The 17755-nt window shown below is 34.8% G+C and overlaps 1 protein-coding gene across 1 annotated transcript in view; it reads left to right on the top strand.

The window, feature by feature from the left end:
• The window catches only part of BLTP3B (bridge-like lipid transfer protein family member 3B), an 83034-nt gene that overhangs the window by 27222 nt on the left and 38057 nt on the right, over positions 1 to 17755 (top strand). The window contains exons 3-8 of the mRNA XM_052640591.1: positions 7205 to 7367; positions 8455 to 8493; positions 9820 to 9911; positions 13744 to 13933; positions 14762 to 14902; positions 15985 to 16155. Coding sequence (XP_052496551.1) covers positions 7205 to 7367; positions 8455 to 8493; positions 9820 to 9911; positions 13744 to 13933; positions 14762 to 14902; positions 15985 to 16155 — 796 coding nt within the window. The remainder of the gene's footprint in view (positions 1 to 7204; positions 7368 to 8454; positions 8494 to 9819; positions 9912 to 13743; positions 13934 to 14761; positions 14903 to 15984; positions 16156 to 17755) is intronic.

Below are 17755 nucleotides of genomic sequence, written 5' to 3'. Positions count from 1 at the left end.
TTTAAAAAATAAAATCAGTAAGAATTGTGCCAATTTTATCTTTATTATGTTTGACTTTCTTCTCTGCATTTGTTATGATTTTGACATTTTCAGGTCAATCAGTTTTCTTTTTTACCCTCACTTTAAGTCTTTAACATATCTACTTTGATTTTATATAGATTTTGTGTTTCTAATCTCCCACCTCTCCCTCATCTCTACCAAATAATTAATTATTCAGAAATTTAATACATTGACTTAGAGTTTTACCATTTTTTAAAACGTTTGGTTTAAAATGTTTATATACCTTTTAGAGCTTTAAGTGAGTCTTTAGTGAACTAAAGAGGTTTATTTCAGATAACAATTGATTCTCTTTAGGATCAGGCTCTGGTATTATAACCCTGCTCAATTATAATGTTTAGTAGAAAAATACAATTATCTGGAGTGGCAGTTTGGTCCAAAGAGCTTATAGCAACACTTGGACAAAGCATAGGTAGAGGCATAGTTCCCCCATGCCTTGATGTTATTTTGTGGGTTTTTGTTCCTTTGTTTGCCTAGCATACACTTACAGTGTATTTTTCCTGTATCAATTAAGAAATATAAGAAATGTGACTGAGGAACCATTCTCCTGTCTTTGTTTTTGGAAGGAACATAATTATATTAATAAATGATTGGGAAACATTTGTTTAGAACTGAAACATATGTAAATTAAAGCCTTACATATGAATAATAGCAGAGAAATAATTTGATGTGTCCGTGGCCTACCCAGTATAAGAAACCAACTTTCTCATAGCTGTGGATGTGACAGCATTATATCTTCAGCTTTCTCTTCAAAATGTTTTAATAGATGAGCAATATTAACATGTTTAAAGTACTATTTGGATAAACTTGAACTTTATTTTTTGGCCCTGTTGCTTGTGGGATAGTAGTTCCCTGGCTAGGGATCAAATTCTTGTGTTCTCAGTGCTGAAGGTGCATAACCCTAACCACTGAACCATCAGGACGTTCCTAAGCTTGAACTTTTGTTATTGCTCCAGTTAAAAAGCTATAATCAGTGCCTTCATAAGTTTTTTTATTTAAACACATTTTTTAAATGAATTAATTTATGGCTGTGCATGATCTCCCTTGCTGTGCCCGGGCTTTCTCTAGTTGCAGTGCTCAGGTTTCTCCTTGGAGTGACTTCTCTTGTTGCAGAGCGTGGGTTCTAGAGCTCAGGCTTAGTCGCCTCATAGCATGTGAAATCTTCCCAGACCAGGAATCAAACCTGTGTCCCCTGCATTGGCAGGCAGGTTCTTAACCACTGGACCACCAGAGAACTTCAGTGCCTTTGTAATTTAATCTCAGTGAAAAGCAGGGCAGGAGAAAGAAGACTCTTAATTGAATGTCTGTTTTGTATCCGTTACTTTATGTGTTATCGATGTCTGTTTTGTACCCAATACTTTATGTATTATCTTTAATCCTCACTAAAATCTTTTGAGGTTGGTATTATTTTCTCTACTTTACAGATGAGCAGATTGAGGCAGAGATATCACAGCAGGTAGCTTAACTAGAGTTCACATCTGTTTGTCTGACTTTAAGGTCTGCGCTTTTTGCAGGTGTTGTCCCTTTGGTATGAACTAAATTGAAAATAGGATTTCTTGTGAATAACATGTTTTAATCATTCCATCACAACTTTTGCTTGGTTTGTCTTTTTGGGTTTCTGTTGAAGTTTTGTCTTTTTCAAAGTTACATATACTCCTTATAAAATACTAAACCATACAGAAAAGTATAAAGATGAAGAAATAAATCTAAAATCTCACCAATCATAGGTACTATTGATTTGAGATTTTATAATGCATTTTTTATATAGTTGAAATCACAGTATATAATTTTGAACCTTGAATTTTCATCAGGCTGTATAGTGTAACTATTTCTTTATATAATTGGCAACATATATTACTTGATACCATCTTCCCAGATGGTGCTAGTGGTAAAGAATCTGCCTGCCAGTGAAAGAGACACAAGATACATGGGTTTGATTCCTGGGTCGGGAAAGAACCCTGGAGTAGGAAATGGCAACCCATTCCAGTTTTTTTGCCTGGAAAATTCCACAGACAGAAGAGCCAGGTGGGCTGTATTGTCCCTGGAATTGCAAAGAGTTGGACAGGGCAGAGCTGCGCACGCGTACACACACACACACACACACACACACACACACACACACACACACTACTTGATATATATGTAGGTATAATATATCACAATTAAAGGGATTATTATGGATATTTAGGTGCTTTTTCTCTTTTGTAAATATCATTGAGACGAACATTCCTGTACCATAGCCAGTTAAGATGTTGCCTGATTTCTCCACTAACAACTCTTCCCTGCCCAACACTAAAGATACATAGTCAGATGTTGGTATTTATGAGTTACTCAGATTAGTTTTTGTTCATCTGTCCATTTGTCCTTTCTTCCCATCTTCCCCTTCAGTATGGTTACAGTATTTTTTTTTTAATATAATTAGGTTCATTTTTTTAAAGTTACTTTCAGTTTTAGGTGTTTTCCTCTTCACATTCTTTCTTACTTTGTTTTTTACATATGTAGAATATTAACTTGCCTTTCAAAAATCAAAACTCTTCAAAGCCAGCTTGTCTTCTTGTGTACTCTGTCTTCTAATCAAGGATTTTATTATATCAGTTGTCTGCCCATCAGTAGTTTTCTTTTTTCTGCATCATTATTGTCCACATACAAGCCTGCTGAATTTTCTCCCACCAAAAAAAACAAAACTGATTTCTCTCCTACCTCACTGGCCCTTCCTTCTTAATCACCTTTGTTGGCTTCTTGGCCTCTTAGTAGTCTTTGACCACAGTCTTTGAGCCATTTCATTTTTTTGTCTCTATCTTGTAGACGCACATATATAACATTGGTGATTATTAAATTTGTATCTGTAGCTACTGAATAAGATTTGAATATCTAGCTACTTAATTGGTATCTTCTCTTGGATATCTGATAAGCGTTTCTTAATTAAACTATTCTAAGCCTAAATTCTGAATCTTTATCCCAAACTTAATTCTCCCTCTCTGTCTTTAACCCCATAATTGGTGACTCTGTCCTCTTTGCTCAGACCAAAAACCTTGGAGCCATCCTTGCCTTCAGTATGTATTATCCAATCCTGTTGTTTTACCTTCAGAGTATGTCTTGAATTGTTCCCTTCTTACCACTTCCTACTCTCCCAACTTGATCCGAGGCACCATCTTCTGTTACCTGTATCGTGGTAGTAGTCTCCTGTCTGGGCTCACTTCTTCTGTCCATGTACTTCTTTCATCTCTTCTTGATAGAGTGATCCTTAAAAAAATTGCTATCCTGTTCTAGTCAAAACCGTCTCCAGTCATTCTCATTTTTATTCATAGTAAAAAACTTGAGTCCTTGGAGTGGCTTAAAAGGCCCCACGTGATCTGGCCCCTGTTATTTCTCTAACTTTATCCCTTTTCATTTTGCCGTTGTTCATTTCCTCCAGCCACCTTGGCCTTTTTGCTATTCCGCAGACCTGTGTATTCTTACCTCAAGTTTTTGTCCTTAGCTTTAACTCTGCCTAGAGTATTCTTCCTCTAGATATTTGCATAGCTAGCTCCTTGGCTTTCTTCAGCTCTTTACCCATATGTTATCTTTTTAATGAGGCTTTTCCTGTCCACTCTTTTAAAAATGAAAACATCCTCCTATGTTATTTTTGCTTTGTTTTTTTTCCTCCATAGTTATCAGACTCTGACTTATTATATATTTAACTTTGTAGATATTGGTTAAAATTTATTGAATGACGAATGTGTAATCAGCCCTCTCTTTGTCCTTCAAGAGTTATCTTCTATTTCTCTGGTCTTCTTGCTACATTCCAGAGGCTGATCTCTTTTCTGTTCTACTTTATAGTGTCTCCTGTCTCAGAACCTTTGTACATTTTATTCCCTCTACTTGAAAAACACTTTCCTGTCCCCTTCTTTTTCTTGCCTAGTTAACTTCTACTACTCATCCTTTAGATATCAGCTCAAAAGTCCCTATTTCAAAGAACCTCTGGATTAAGAACCCCTGCTGTATTCACTCTTGGTCATGCTATTTGATCTCCCTCACCAACTAAACTGAGCGCTTCACAAAGGCAGGAACCTGGCCTTGCCAGTGTATCTGTCTGAATAGCGAATCCTCGGGAAGTATTGAGTTGGCCAAAAAGTTCATTCAGATTTTTTCATTTGGCCAACCCAATACTTACTGAATTAGCTCCCTTCAAGCGCTAATATTCTGCCTTGAGGCAATGATAGGTCATTCCTATGTGCTTATAAATGGCAGCCTATCAGGAAACTTTGTATTTTCAAATCAAACGTGATTCGTGGTAAGTTTGAAACAACTTGGCATTATTGATCAACTCTGAGTTAAACATGAACTTTATATTGACAAAGTCAATGTGTTGACATCTTGTGAGAAGATATGAATCCAGATAAGATCTGACTCAAGAAATTCTGGTTTGAGTCAATGCAGAAGAATGTGTGTACTGATTCTTATTGGTGTGTGGGGCATGTAAATAACCCAGTACATTTTGTTGCTTTAATATTTAATATCAAAAAAAGGTAGAAGCCTGGCTAATAACTTTTGTTAGCTAGTAGTTAACTTTGTCAATAGTTTCACTTTTGAAAAAGTAAAGCTGGGTAAAGTTAACAGTTCTTTAACCTTTCAGGGTTGTGTTAAGAATTAATATATATGAAAGTACTTTAAAATACATGTGTAATTTATTGTTATTACTAATATCATCTTTATTGGTTGTGACATTGGGCAAACAAGTTGGTTTCTCATATTTAATCTTGTAAAAAATGGGAATAAAAGTAGTATTGACTAATGGGTTATCATGAGAATCAGTAATGCATGCACTCAAAGAGAAGAGTCTGGTACCATTAAACCCTTGGAAAATGTTTGCTGTTGTTCTGTTATTATTTTCAGTCTGTTCTTTTAAGTTTAAGAACTTTCCTTTTTAAATCATTATAGAGAATCTGCATTCTTTAATTAGAATTCAGGGTCAAATCTTTAATGTGACTTTTGGCACTTTCATTAACTACTTGGCATGATGAATGGCTGTGGTGGCATCTGCTGCTGCTTCTACTTCTAGAGTTATATCTCATTTCCTTTGTGATGGAATTCCAGCTGAGCTATTTCAAATCCTAAAAGATGATGCTGTTAAAGTACTGCACTCAATATGCCAGCAAATTTGGAAAACACAGCAGTGGCCACAAGACTGGAAAAGGTCAGTTTTCTATTTCTGCTCTACTGACTACACTAAAGCCTTTGACCATGTGGATTACAAAAAACTGTGGAAAATTTTTAAAGAGATGGTAATATCAGATGACCTTACGTGTCCCTGAGAAGCCTATATGTAGGACAAGAAGCAATAGTTAGACATGGAACAATAAACTGGTTCAAAACTGGGAAAGGAGTAGGTCAAGGCTGTATATTGTCACCCTGCTTATTTAACTTACACAGAGTATGTCATACAAAATGCTGGACTAGATGACTCATAAGCTAGATTCAAGATTGCCAGGAGAAATATCAATAATCTGACATATGCAGATGATACCACTTTAATGGCGGAAAGCAGAGGAGCTAAAGAGCCTCTTGATAAGGATGAAAGAGACGAGGGAAAAAGCTGGCTTAAAACTCAACATTCAGAAAACAAAGGCCATGGCTTCCAGTTCCATCACTTCATGGAAAATAGATGGGGAAAAAGAGGAAACAGTGACAGTTATTTTCTTGGGTTCCAGAATCACTGTGGATAGTGACTGTGGCCTTGAAATTGAAAGATACTTGCTCCTTGAAAGAAAAGCAATGACAGACCTAGACAGTGTATTAATAAACGGAGACATCACTTTGCTGACAAAAGTGCATATAGTCAAAGCTATGGTTTTTCAAGTAGTCATGTATCGATGTGAGAGTTGAATTTAGAAGGCTGAGTGCCGAAGAATTGATGCTTTTGAACTGTGGTGCTGGAGAAGACTCTTGAGAGTCCCTTGGACAGCAAGGAGTTTAAACCAGTCAGTCCTAAAGGAAAGCAACCCTGAATATTCATGGAAAAGACTGATTCTGAAGCTGAAGCTCTGATAATTTGGCCACCTGATGCGAAGAGCTGAATTATTGGAAAAGACCCTGATGCTGGGAAAGACTGAGGGCAAGAGGAGAAGGGGGTGACAGAGCATGAGTTGATTGGATGGCATCACCAACTCAATGGACATGAGTTTGAGCAATGGACATGAGTTTGAGCAAACTCTGGGAGATAGTGAAGGACGGGGAAGCCTGGTGTGCTGCAGTCCCTGGGGTTGCAAAGAGCTGGACTTGACTTAGTGACTGAACAACGACAGCATTTCCTTACCTCACTTGTGGATTGATTGGTAAAATAAGAATATTCACTTCTGTGATATTATCTATAGCAAAGTAAAATGTAGTAGAGGCTGGCTCAAATCCTTGCATAATACATGAAAAATAGTAGATACTAATTATTCATAAGTTTGAAAGATAATAAGAACTAGAGCTTGAATGTATCTGGTTCTAAGATATTTAAATGTATGATGGTGGTTTAGTCACTAAGTCGTGTCCTACCCTTGTGACCCCAGCAACCTCAGTGACCCCAGGGACTGTAGCCTGCCAGGCTCCTTTGTCCATGGGATTTCCCAGGCAAGAATACTGGACTGGGTTGCCATTTCCTTCTCCTGGGAATCTTCTCAATGCATTGATTGAACCCAGGTCTCCAGCACCGCAGGCAAATTCTTTACAGCTGAACCACCAGGGAAGCCCATGCTGCTATTACATTCCTTTTTCTTACTATTTACTTATTTTTGTCTGCGCTGGGTCTTTGTTATTGTTCACAGGCTCTCTTTAGTTGCAGTGAGCAGGATCTACTCTTCATTGCAATGTGCCGGCTTCTTCTGTTGCAGAGCTGTTGCAGAGCACAAGCTTGGGTGTGCAGGCTTTAGTAGTTGAGCCACACAGGCTCTAGAGCGAGGGCCCAGCAGTCGTGGCGCACGGGCTTAGTTGCCCTGCATCATGTGGAATCTTCCTGGATCAGTGATTGAACCCACACCCCCTTCATTGGCAGACGGATTCTTAATCACTGGACACCAGCGAAGTCCACTATTACATTCTTAATGCTCTGTATATATGCAAGAATGACTCAGCAGTACAGTAACTAACACTAAAATAAATGTCAATATATATTCTCTTTCAGATTTACCAAAAATTTATCTCCTGACAAGATAAATCTTAGTACCCTTAAAGGAGAAGGTGAACTAAAGAATTTGGAATTGGATGAAGAGGTGCTCCAGAACATGTTGGATTTGCCAACATGGCTTGCTATCAACAAAGTTTTTTGTAATAAAGCATCGATTAGGGTGAGACTTTGATATCTGTACAAGGCATTTTCTGTTTTCATTTTATTTATTTCATCCCTATCATTTAAAATAAATATTTTCTTTTCTGTATTAATTATTTATTAATTTTATTGAAAATTTAATATTCATATTTAAGCAATATTGATAGTTTATTAAAATAATTTTTAAAATTTGGTACATATTTTAAGTTTTCTTCATAGAATTTGTTGTCAAATGGGACAGCTTAAATTTGTAGTAAGTAGAGTCTACTTCAAATGAAGGCATAAGGACTGATAAGTTATCTTATTCTGGACATTATACTTTTATTTGAAAATTTGTCTCTTTTCCCCATTTGTTTCTTATTTTGATAATTTTAAAGTTTTTTTTAAAAATATTATTCCTGCTTATTAAAACTTAAGCGTTTTTATTACCTTTGACTCTAATCATATCATATCACTTCTTTGTTTTAAAGATTAGGCTTAGTTTGAGAGCCTACTCAGTAAAAATACTGCATGCTAAAATTAAAATTAAAATTGGGCGATACAGAAAAGATTGTGGAAAGTTTTCTATATCCTTTGATGGTCACCTTTAATTTTTGTTCTATCTTCCATAAACCCAAATGTTTTCAAAAAATATTATCCTTACTATAGAATTTATTTGAGCATTATTTATTTGATATTACTTCCATTTAACATTAATGGTCTCACTTTTATGTTTGTCTTGAGTATCTACAAGGAAATTGGCTGGAATTCTAGAATTTAAAAGATTATTAAATGAGCAAAACACTGATTAAGCTTTGCCGAGAGTTCTTAAAGTATAAAATCAAAATGTACTTTCAGAACTGAAGAAAAAACCATATTATTTTTTAGATAATGTTAGTAGAACCTGAAATTTTTATTTAAAAAGATGACCAAGAAAATAAGGATAATAATCTTTTTAAAAATAAAATAGGTGTAGCTGATTTCAAGAATATAAATGAATTGTTCAGTTTAAGTCATCTGATATAATTTGGTATGTCTATCACTATGTTAAGGAAACATCTTGTGTTGATTACTGTTTTAAATTACTTTTTTGATGATTCATTTTAAAGAAAAATTTTCTTTTATAGATACCATGGACAAAATTGAAAACACATCCCATCTGTTTGGTAAGTTCTGAATTGCCTCAGAAATAAGCATTTATATTTGTGTATAATTACTCTGTTAATATTTTGTTCCTTAGAAACGTACCTTATGGCTTTGTTAGCATTCATTCTATTTTGATAGCATTTAGTTTTCTCAGTCTTTAAATGGGAAATTTAAACTTTAAAATGAGAGGGTCTTTAAAGTTCTTCAGGTCTAGAATATTATATTTTAAGTTAGTATATTTTATTGTATCTTTTAACTCTTTATTGACATACTGTGGGCTGCTTCTTTCAATAAAGTTTGATCCAGATTTTCTATGTTTCTGCTTTTACTGATCTAATATATAATATGTTCTTTAATGTACTTTACTGTTTAAGGAAAGTTGATTGTTTGGTCATTTACTGATTCATTCATTCCGCCAAAACTTACTGAATGCTTCCCCTCTGCCCTGAGGGAACATATATTTTTATAAGGAGACTGACAGTGAACAAGTAAACAACATAAGGCAGTTTCAGACAAGTTCAACATTAAATAGAGAATGAAGAGATGACTGGAGATGTGTTAGTGATGACTACTAAGGATATGTGATCTTTCTTCAAGAAAAACTTAGCCTGAGGAATTTTTTCATTATGAGAGTGTTTATTTTTTCGTATTTTTGTATATTTCATATTTTTATAGTTACATGTTTTAAATCTCAGGTTTTAGATTGGGAGAAGCTTTTAGAGATTGTTTAGTCCTGTTTACAAGTAAGTAATTTATCAATTAGTAATGACATTCTGAGGTTAGCAATTATGCTTCTGTGAAACCTGATGGTCTCAGCAGTATATGGCTACTGCTGCTGCTGCTGCTAAGTCGCTTCAGTCGTGTCTGACTCTGTGCAACCCCATAGACGGCAGCCCACCAGGCTCCCCCGTCCCTGGGATTCTCCAGGCAGGAACACTGGAGTGGGTTGCCATTTTCTTCTCTAATGCATGAAAGTGAAAAGTGAAAGAGAAGTCACTCAGTTGTGTCCGACTCTTTGCAACCCCATGGACTGCAGCCCACCAGGCTCCTCCATCCGTGGGATTTTCCAGGCAAGAGTACCGGAGTGGGGTGCCATCGCCTTCTCTGATATGGCTACTACTTACAGTTTTTTTCTCCTGTACTCCTATAATAAGCTTTTCCAGCAGATAAGTGCCTTGAGAAAGGACTGAGCATTTTCTCTTTTTAGACCTTTAGAGAGACATTTAAAATGACTCTGCTTTATTTTCTTTGCTTCTAAAGAAATGAGTGAGAAAGTAGTCTTAAATAATATCCTTATACATAAAATAAAATATCTAATGTTTATATTTTAAATGTGTTTTTATTAGTCCTTGGATAAAGTAATAATGGAAATGAGTACATGTGAAGAACCACGAAACCCAAATGGCCCATCACCAATTGCAACTGCTTCAGGACAAAGGTAAGCTATCCATTAATATGTATGATTGGCAAAGGGAATTTTTTTTCTATAGTCAGCTCTGTTATCTGCAGTAATAGGACATAAAATAAAATTTCCTAGCCTCAGTCTCTATTTCAGTCACTTCTCCCATCAAACATTTTATAGTTTTAGTGAACATTTTGCAAAAGTAGTGGAATTGATTTTTAGCCTCTTTCATTCATCTTGCTTTCCTTGATATTAAATAATAATGATCAGTCAAAGGCAGAACAGCAGCAGAAAATGGAAGAAGAGCTTAGGCATTCTATAAATCAGATAGTCTCTTATTTGGTCTCTGAGCACTTTCTCTGCATAACATTTGTTCTGTGCATCAGTGGACCTTTCTTTTATGACTCTTAAGAGTTAAGTTCATGCCTTAAAAAAGTATAGACCTTTTGGGTTACTCTAAAATTCATTAAATATAGAATACTCACACTTTATACAGATTGAATTTTGATAAATAAAAACCAGATGCTAATAAAGTAGAAGCCTGTAAAGGAGAACATTTCACAAAGTAAAGGAGAGCATTTCACAAAGCCATCTTGAGAAGTTAGAATGGTTCTTAAAAAATAGATACTTAAAAATTTGCCTATTTATCTTTGCATTCAGTAAATTTGAATCTTGTTTTATACATAATTTCTTCAAAACAGATTTTCTGCACTATTTTTGGGTGATACAGATATTCATGTAAAAAGTTTAGATAGATTTTAATGTGATTAGTGCCTCAAGTTGTACAACATGGCAGCCCTGGACATTTACAGTATTCTAGGGGCTGTGTAGAACCAGTGATAAACTCTTCTTGAGACTGAATGTGCACATACAGGTACACACACATGCTCTCTCTCACATTTTCCTTCTCTTTTACCAAGGTTGAACCATCTTTATATTAATGCATTTTGTGAGAATACCTACAGTCTGATCAGTGACTTTTCACATGGGAATCGAATGGTGATCCATCCACTGCTGAGAGCTGACTGAAAGCCAGATTTATCAGATATACAGTTTATATTTGGACTATAGGTAATAGTGATGGGGAAAAGAGCTTTCACATTAACATTTTTGTAGTCTATGTATTTTCCAGTAATTTGAGATTTAAAGTTTAGATTATGATTTCAGGTTAGGTAAGGTAGGTTGGAGCAGTTGATCTTAAAATTGGCTAGTCAGAAATATTGGAGAAAAAGGTGAAAGTGAAAGTCGCTCAGTTGTGTCTGACTCTTTGCAACCCCATGGACTATACAGTCCATGGAAAACTCCAGGCCCGAATACTGGAGTGGGTAGCCATTCCTTTCTCCAGGGGATCTTCCCAACCCAGGGATCGGACCCAGGTCTCCCACATTGCAGGTGAATTGCTTACCAGCTGAGCCACCAGGGAAGCCCAGGTAGGAGCAGTTGATCTTAAAATCGGCTAGTCAGAAATATTGGAGAAAAACTGAGATGTTTATAAGACTATTAAAAGGGAAAAAGTAGATCAGGAAAGTTGTTATAAACAAATGATTTAATTAGGTGTGGCACAAATTAGGTATTGTATGCTAAGCAGTTGACATTATATTTCCTGATTCATGTTTTTATAGTACCAACAAGCTTTATAATTTTGGCTTTGTGTGTTAATCTATTTCTATGTTTTCCGCACTTGCCAAATTGTAAGTCATTTAGGGTGCTTATAAAAATCTACAGGGTTTTTTAGGCTCCTTTTTTGAAATTAATGATTCATTAGGTCTAGAATGGTTGTCAAGAATATGAATATATATCTTCAATTCTTTATAGTCATGCAATTTAGGAAACAACAGATCCATTTGATTTTGTTTTTAGCTAAGAGATTAAAATAGAGGGAAATTAACAATGAATAGGCTGGCCCTTCCTTCTTTGTAGGACCTGTAAGCCAACAGTGCTCCCATAGACTGGTAGTTTAGTAAACTTTGTAAGTTCAGGGATTTGATTTTCACTTCACATGGAGATAGATGTCTATGTAGAGATTAACCAAACTCAGATTTTTGTAAACTGAAATTTAGTTTATACTGGATGATATAATCAGAAAGATGTAGACTTTAGTCACTGATTCAGCCTTTACCCTTCTGATGGTAAATCCTCCAATAGAATTGTAAAACTTTTTAATGTGCATAGATTAGAGTAGATGGGTTTGAATATTCCAAAGGGTATTCTCAGATTATTATAAAAATATTCCTCCAACTCCAGAAATATTTCTAAGTGACCAATATTTGTTCTTAGGGTCATAATAACTCTTCCCAAATAACATATTGCTTAAAGACCACAGCAACCTTTTGAAATAGCTATTATTTTCATTTTACAAGTGAGGAAACTGAAGCTCATAGACTTCTAATACTATTAATAATACCATAATACTACTATTTATTTATTTATTTATTTTACTTTATTTTACAGTACTGTATAGGTTTTGCCATACATTGACATGAATCCAGCACGGGTGTATATGCATTCCCAAACATGTTTGGGAATACTACTATTTATAATACCACAAATAATACTTAAACACCTTTTAAAGTATCATGAGTCCAGGGATGGTCTTCTTGCTTCTTAAGCATTATTTCATACAGTCCTAATGTAAGCTACAAAGTATATCCTGATTTAAAAGATAAGTCATCTGAATTTTAGGAAAGATAAGTAATTTTATTTATTCATTAGGATAGTAAATCAAGAAGCATAACAGGTATAGAGGAACAATGTGCATGATCGGTAAAAGTGATGACCTCGCTTTATGGATGTTGGCTTTGAAATATATGAGAAGCAGCCAAGTAGAGCTATCTGATGGACGTTTGAATTTTATAGTCTTAAGTTTCAGCAATAAATCTGATACAGATTTTGGAATAATGGTCATGATTGAAGTAAGGTGCCAATTTTGCAAAAACTTTCACCACCCCCCTGCAAAAATGTATCGATAGTCTAGTCTGTATTTAAGTCTTGCTGTACTTATCATTTTTAAAAACTTTTTATTTTGTATTGGAGTACAGCCGATTAACAATGTTATAATAGTTTCAGATCGACAGCAGAGGGACTCAGCCATACTTATATACTTAAATATATATACATGTATACTTATTCTTGAAACATGACCTTTATCGTTTCTCTGTTCTTTGCTTGTGCTTTTCCCTGTTTTAAGATTTTCCTTCCTTCTTATCTCTCCTTGAGAACAGTTCATCTTTCTTTTCTGGATATATTTCTCATTAATTATAAACAGTTTCTTCCTCTACCGAGTATACCAGTGATTCCTTTTAAAAAAGCACCTAAAGACAAACTCCCTCATGTTTCAGTTACTAGGATATGTTTTTTTTTTCCTCCCCAAGTAACTTTCAAGCCCCGTAATGCCACAACTCTGTTTTGGTTTTCTTAGGTCCTCGCATTGTTCACATAGTAGATGCTCCGTAAATATTTATTGAATTGAATTCTATAATGTGAACTTTTTCTGGCCTTATCCCTAAACTACGAGATTATATTCCAGTTGGCCTCTACAGCCTTCTTTGTGTCAGGAATTTAGCCGTCTTATTTACTTTATTGATGCCAGTTCTCTACACTAATGCTTTTTAAAGCAGGCAAATTTGGATGGCGATTATAATAATTTAGAGAGACCAATTTTAAAAACCTTTAGCATTTTGAAATAGCATTTTCTTTTGTAATTTGCATGTAACCAGACTAGACTGTTTTAACAAAAATTCATTTTGTTAAACAATAATGAGTAATATGGCAATTTGTATACTTGTGTGAGAGTATTAACAGAAAACTTCTTCACTTTTAATGATTTGTTTTTGGCTTTAATGCATTATATTTTGCTGTGTTTTCCCAGTGAATATGGCTTTGCTGAAAAAGTAGTTGAAGGAATTACTGTTTCTGTAAATTCTATTGTCATTCGCATTGGAGCAAAAGCCTTTAATGCCTCCTTTGAACTTTCCCAGCTAAGAATCTATAGTGTAAATGCAAACTGGGAACATGGAGATTTAAGATTTACTCGTATTCAAGATCCACAGAGAGGAGAGGTAAAGATTCAGTTTTTCTTTATTTGTTTAAAAATGTTTTAGCATTGATTAATATTACGGTACATTTAAAATAATTACTTTTTATGGTTGCTTATATTCACATACTACTAGATTTACTTTTTCCTATAAACTATACTTTGTATTATTTTTGTTTAACTATAAAATGTACATTTTTAATGTTTTTACTGTAGTCTTTCAACTTACAGAGTTAATGAGTCCTATTTTAACTTCTAAGCTACTCAGAATTGAATTTTAAATTTACAAAATTAAAATATGTTTTGTTAAATTCTTTTTGGTTACATAATTCAGATGTTCTTTGTGTTTTATATTAAAATTAAATTACTTAAAATAAAAGTGTCAGCAGCTTTACAGATGATGAATATAATTATGGAGATGTGTTACTGAATTTGAAAGTATATAATTAAAAGTTAAAGCATAATGAATAGATCTAGAATATCATGTGAAAATTTGTGAAGAGATGCATTTTCTTTTTTGGCTGCACTTGGTCTTCACTGCAGTATGAGTGCTTTTCTCGAGTTGTGACACACAGGGTCTTCACTCGTTGCTGCCCACAGGCTTCTCTAATTGGCCCAGGGGCTTAGTTGCTCTGTGACATGTGTTGCTTCATGGCACATGGGATCTGAGTTCCCCGACTAGGAATTGAACCCATGTGCCCTGAATTAAAAGGTGGATTCTTACAATTGGACCACCAGAGAAATCCCACAAGATACATTTTTGTAACAACTTTTTTGTTTTGTTTTTATAAATCTACATTTTTTTCTTATTCCATTTTGTGTTTGTGAAACTAATCTCTTGCTTTCCCTTTAGGTTTTGACCTTTAAGGAAATAAATTGGCAGATGATTCGAATAGAGGCAGATGCTACCCAAAGCTCACATCTTGAAATTATGTTCGCTCCTGTTCGATTAATAACCAACCAATCAAAAATCAGAGTCACACTTAAAAGAAGAGTAAGTTAACAGGGTTGCCTTTTGATTCATGTGCTAACTATTGGAATTGATGAAAAATTTTAAATTATTTATAGGTGATATATTGGCCTATTAAAACAGTGCAAAATAAAAGGAAATATAGTGCCTCAAGCAATATTTGAAGAAATCAGGTGTGATAGCATTAGGTTTAATATTAGTATTTTTATTTTTGATAAATTGAATAGATTTCTCAGGTACAAAATATTTATTGAATAGTAGCTTTTTTATAATTTTATGTCTCCTATTGAATATTCCTCAGGAGTGGGTAAACAGTAAAGTCTTCACTATTAGTAACCAAAACTACTAGTTTTAGAAGGCTATTAAGATATGACTGGATATTTAGATAAATATGGAAGATAGCTGCTTAAGGATGTCAACATTTGAAAATCCACCATAGACTTTGATGAAATTTAATGTGGGAAGGTAATCACTTTTTAAAAAACATGGCTCAATTGAAAGAATTTTTCAGAGTATGCCACTTAATACAAACATTGTGAAATGTGGTTAAAATAGCATTTTAGTTAATTAATTTTAATGCCTCCTTTTCTACTAGAATTACAGTTGACCCTTGAACCACACAGTTTTGAGCTGTATGGGTCCACTTATATGTGGATATTTTTCAATAGCATATACTGCAGTACTGCATGGTCCAGGTTGGTTGGACCCGAGGATGCAGAGGAACCCTGGATATGGAGGAACCTTGGATACAGAGGGCCAACTATAAGTTTTATGCATTAACCCCTGCATTGTTCAGTGGTCAGTTTGGGTTGCATTAACATTGATAATTACATGATTTTAGCTATACATGCAGAATTAAATTATATAAATGCTTATACCTATGTAACATGTGCCTGTTAAGGTAAAGGAACCTGTCAGTCTTTTTTTTACCACTGTATCTCCAATACTAGGAAATATTTCTTCCGTATTATAGGAACTCAACAAATATTTGGTGATAAAGGAAGCGTTTCTTTAAATCATTGAAAAAATTTTAACTTTTAAAAAATATAAGTACATTCTAAGTTTTATTACTTGGCTTAATTTTATGAATAATTTTTCCCTGACAGTTAAAGGACTGCAATGTCATTGCAACAAAGTTAGTTCTAATATTGGATGACTTATTATGGGTTTTAACGGATTCCCAGTTGAAGGCTATGGTACAATATGCAAAATCTCTTAGTGAAGCAATAGAAAAATCAACAGAACAGAGGAAGAGTATGGCTCCTGAACCTACACAGGTATGCTATTAAATGTTAATAGGAAAAACATTTCACTTTACATGTAAGTGGTTTAAAAACCAGAATGGTTAGTTGTTTTCTCTATGTGAAATAGATTATAATACTTAAAATTTCTTATATATCAAATATATTTCTGTCTATATAGTACATATCTTATTTGCAAGTCTGTGCTTGGCACTAAACTTAATGATAACATAAAAGTATTTTGCTGTTATAAATACGTATTTTCAGGAAATTTAAAAAAATACAGTAGTTAAAAATTACTAAAGTCCAAAAGAACAAATCCTAGGTAATTATAGTCAAGGGAGAGAATGTAAGGATTGACATAAAAGCCCTAGGGAATTGCTGAAGGTGAACATAAAGCTATTAGAATTGTCTGATGGCTGGGACAAAAATGAGGAAGCTATAATGATCACTTTCTTAAAATCAGAAGCATTAGTAGTTTTTTTTCCTAAAAAGAAAAAGTTTTCTAACCTTTCCTAGTACTAAATACTGAGAATTTAACGTGAAGATTTTTGTAGAAGGGAAATTGGAAATCCCAGTGTGTAGTGTCTTTTGATAATTTTATGAATACGATTGACTTTTTATATCTGTCCAATAAAAACTTAATGGATATTGTGAAATCATACTTCTATGAATTACGTCATTGGAAATAGAGTAATTACATCTTAGATGCGTACTTGGTTGGTGATCTGGCTGCCACGTGGTAATTTAGGCTTTATTGTGCCTGTCAAATTGTCATTGTTTACTGCCTGCCTGCTTTGTCATCAGGTGCAGGGCTAGATGCTGCTGATGTGAAAATAAATATTGTCTTAACCTGCCCTCAAGGAGCTCAGAATGTAATGGGGAATCAAATGTAAAACAGATCATTGCAGTCCAACATAAATGCTAGAGTGCAGAATTAGAAATGGGGATGAGGGACTTCCCTGGTGGTACAGTGGATAAGAATTTGCCTGCCAGTGCAGTAGATGTGGGTTTGATCCCTGGTCCAGGAGGAAATGGCAGCTCACTCTAGTATTCTTGCCTGGTAAATCCCATGGATGGAGGAGCCTGTGGGATTTCAGTCTTTAGAGTCAGACACAACTGAGCAACTGAACAACAAGAACAACTGGGAAGATTCCACATTCAAAGGAGCAGCTGAGCACGTGTACCACAACTACTGAGCCTATGCTCTGGAGCGTGTGAGCCTAACTAGTGCAGCCTACATGCCTAGCGCCTGTGCTCTGCAACAGGAGAAGCCACTGCAATGAGAAGCCCACACACCACAATAGTGAGTAGCTCCCTGCTCACTGCAACTAGAGGAAGCCTGCACACAGCAATGAAGACTCAGAGCAGCCAAAAAAAAAGAGGGATGAGGAGATTATTGAAGGATAGAGAAGTTTTAATCAACTGCTTGTGGATGGACTTTGGAAAGGTTTCGCAAAGAGGATAATGAAGTTAAGTCTGAAAAATGAGTAGGAGTTTACAGGTGAGAAAATGGATATTTCAAATGAGGAAATAGAATCTACATAAGTAGGAATGGTGATAGAGAGCATGGTATTATCTGATAAAGATAAGGGGTTTAGTGTTACTAGAGCATTATTTTTGGGAGTGACGTACA

This window comes from Budorcas taxicolor, chromosome 5 (genome assembly GCF_023091745.1).
Source record: "Budorcas taxicolor isolate Tak-1 chromosome 5, Takin1.1, whole genome shotgun sequence".
Taxonomy (NCBI): domain Eukaryota; kingdom Metazoa; phylum Chordata; class Mammalia; order Artiodactyla; family Bovidae; genus Budorcas; species Budorcas taxicolor.
This window is presented reverse-complemented; position numbering and strand designations above follow the sequence as displayed.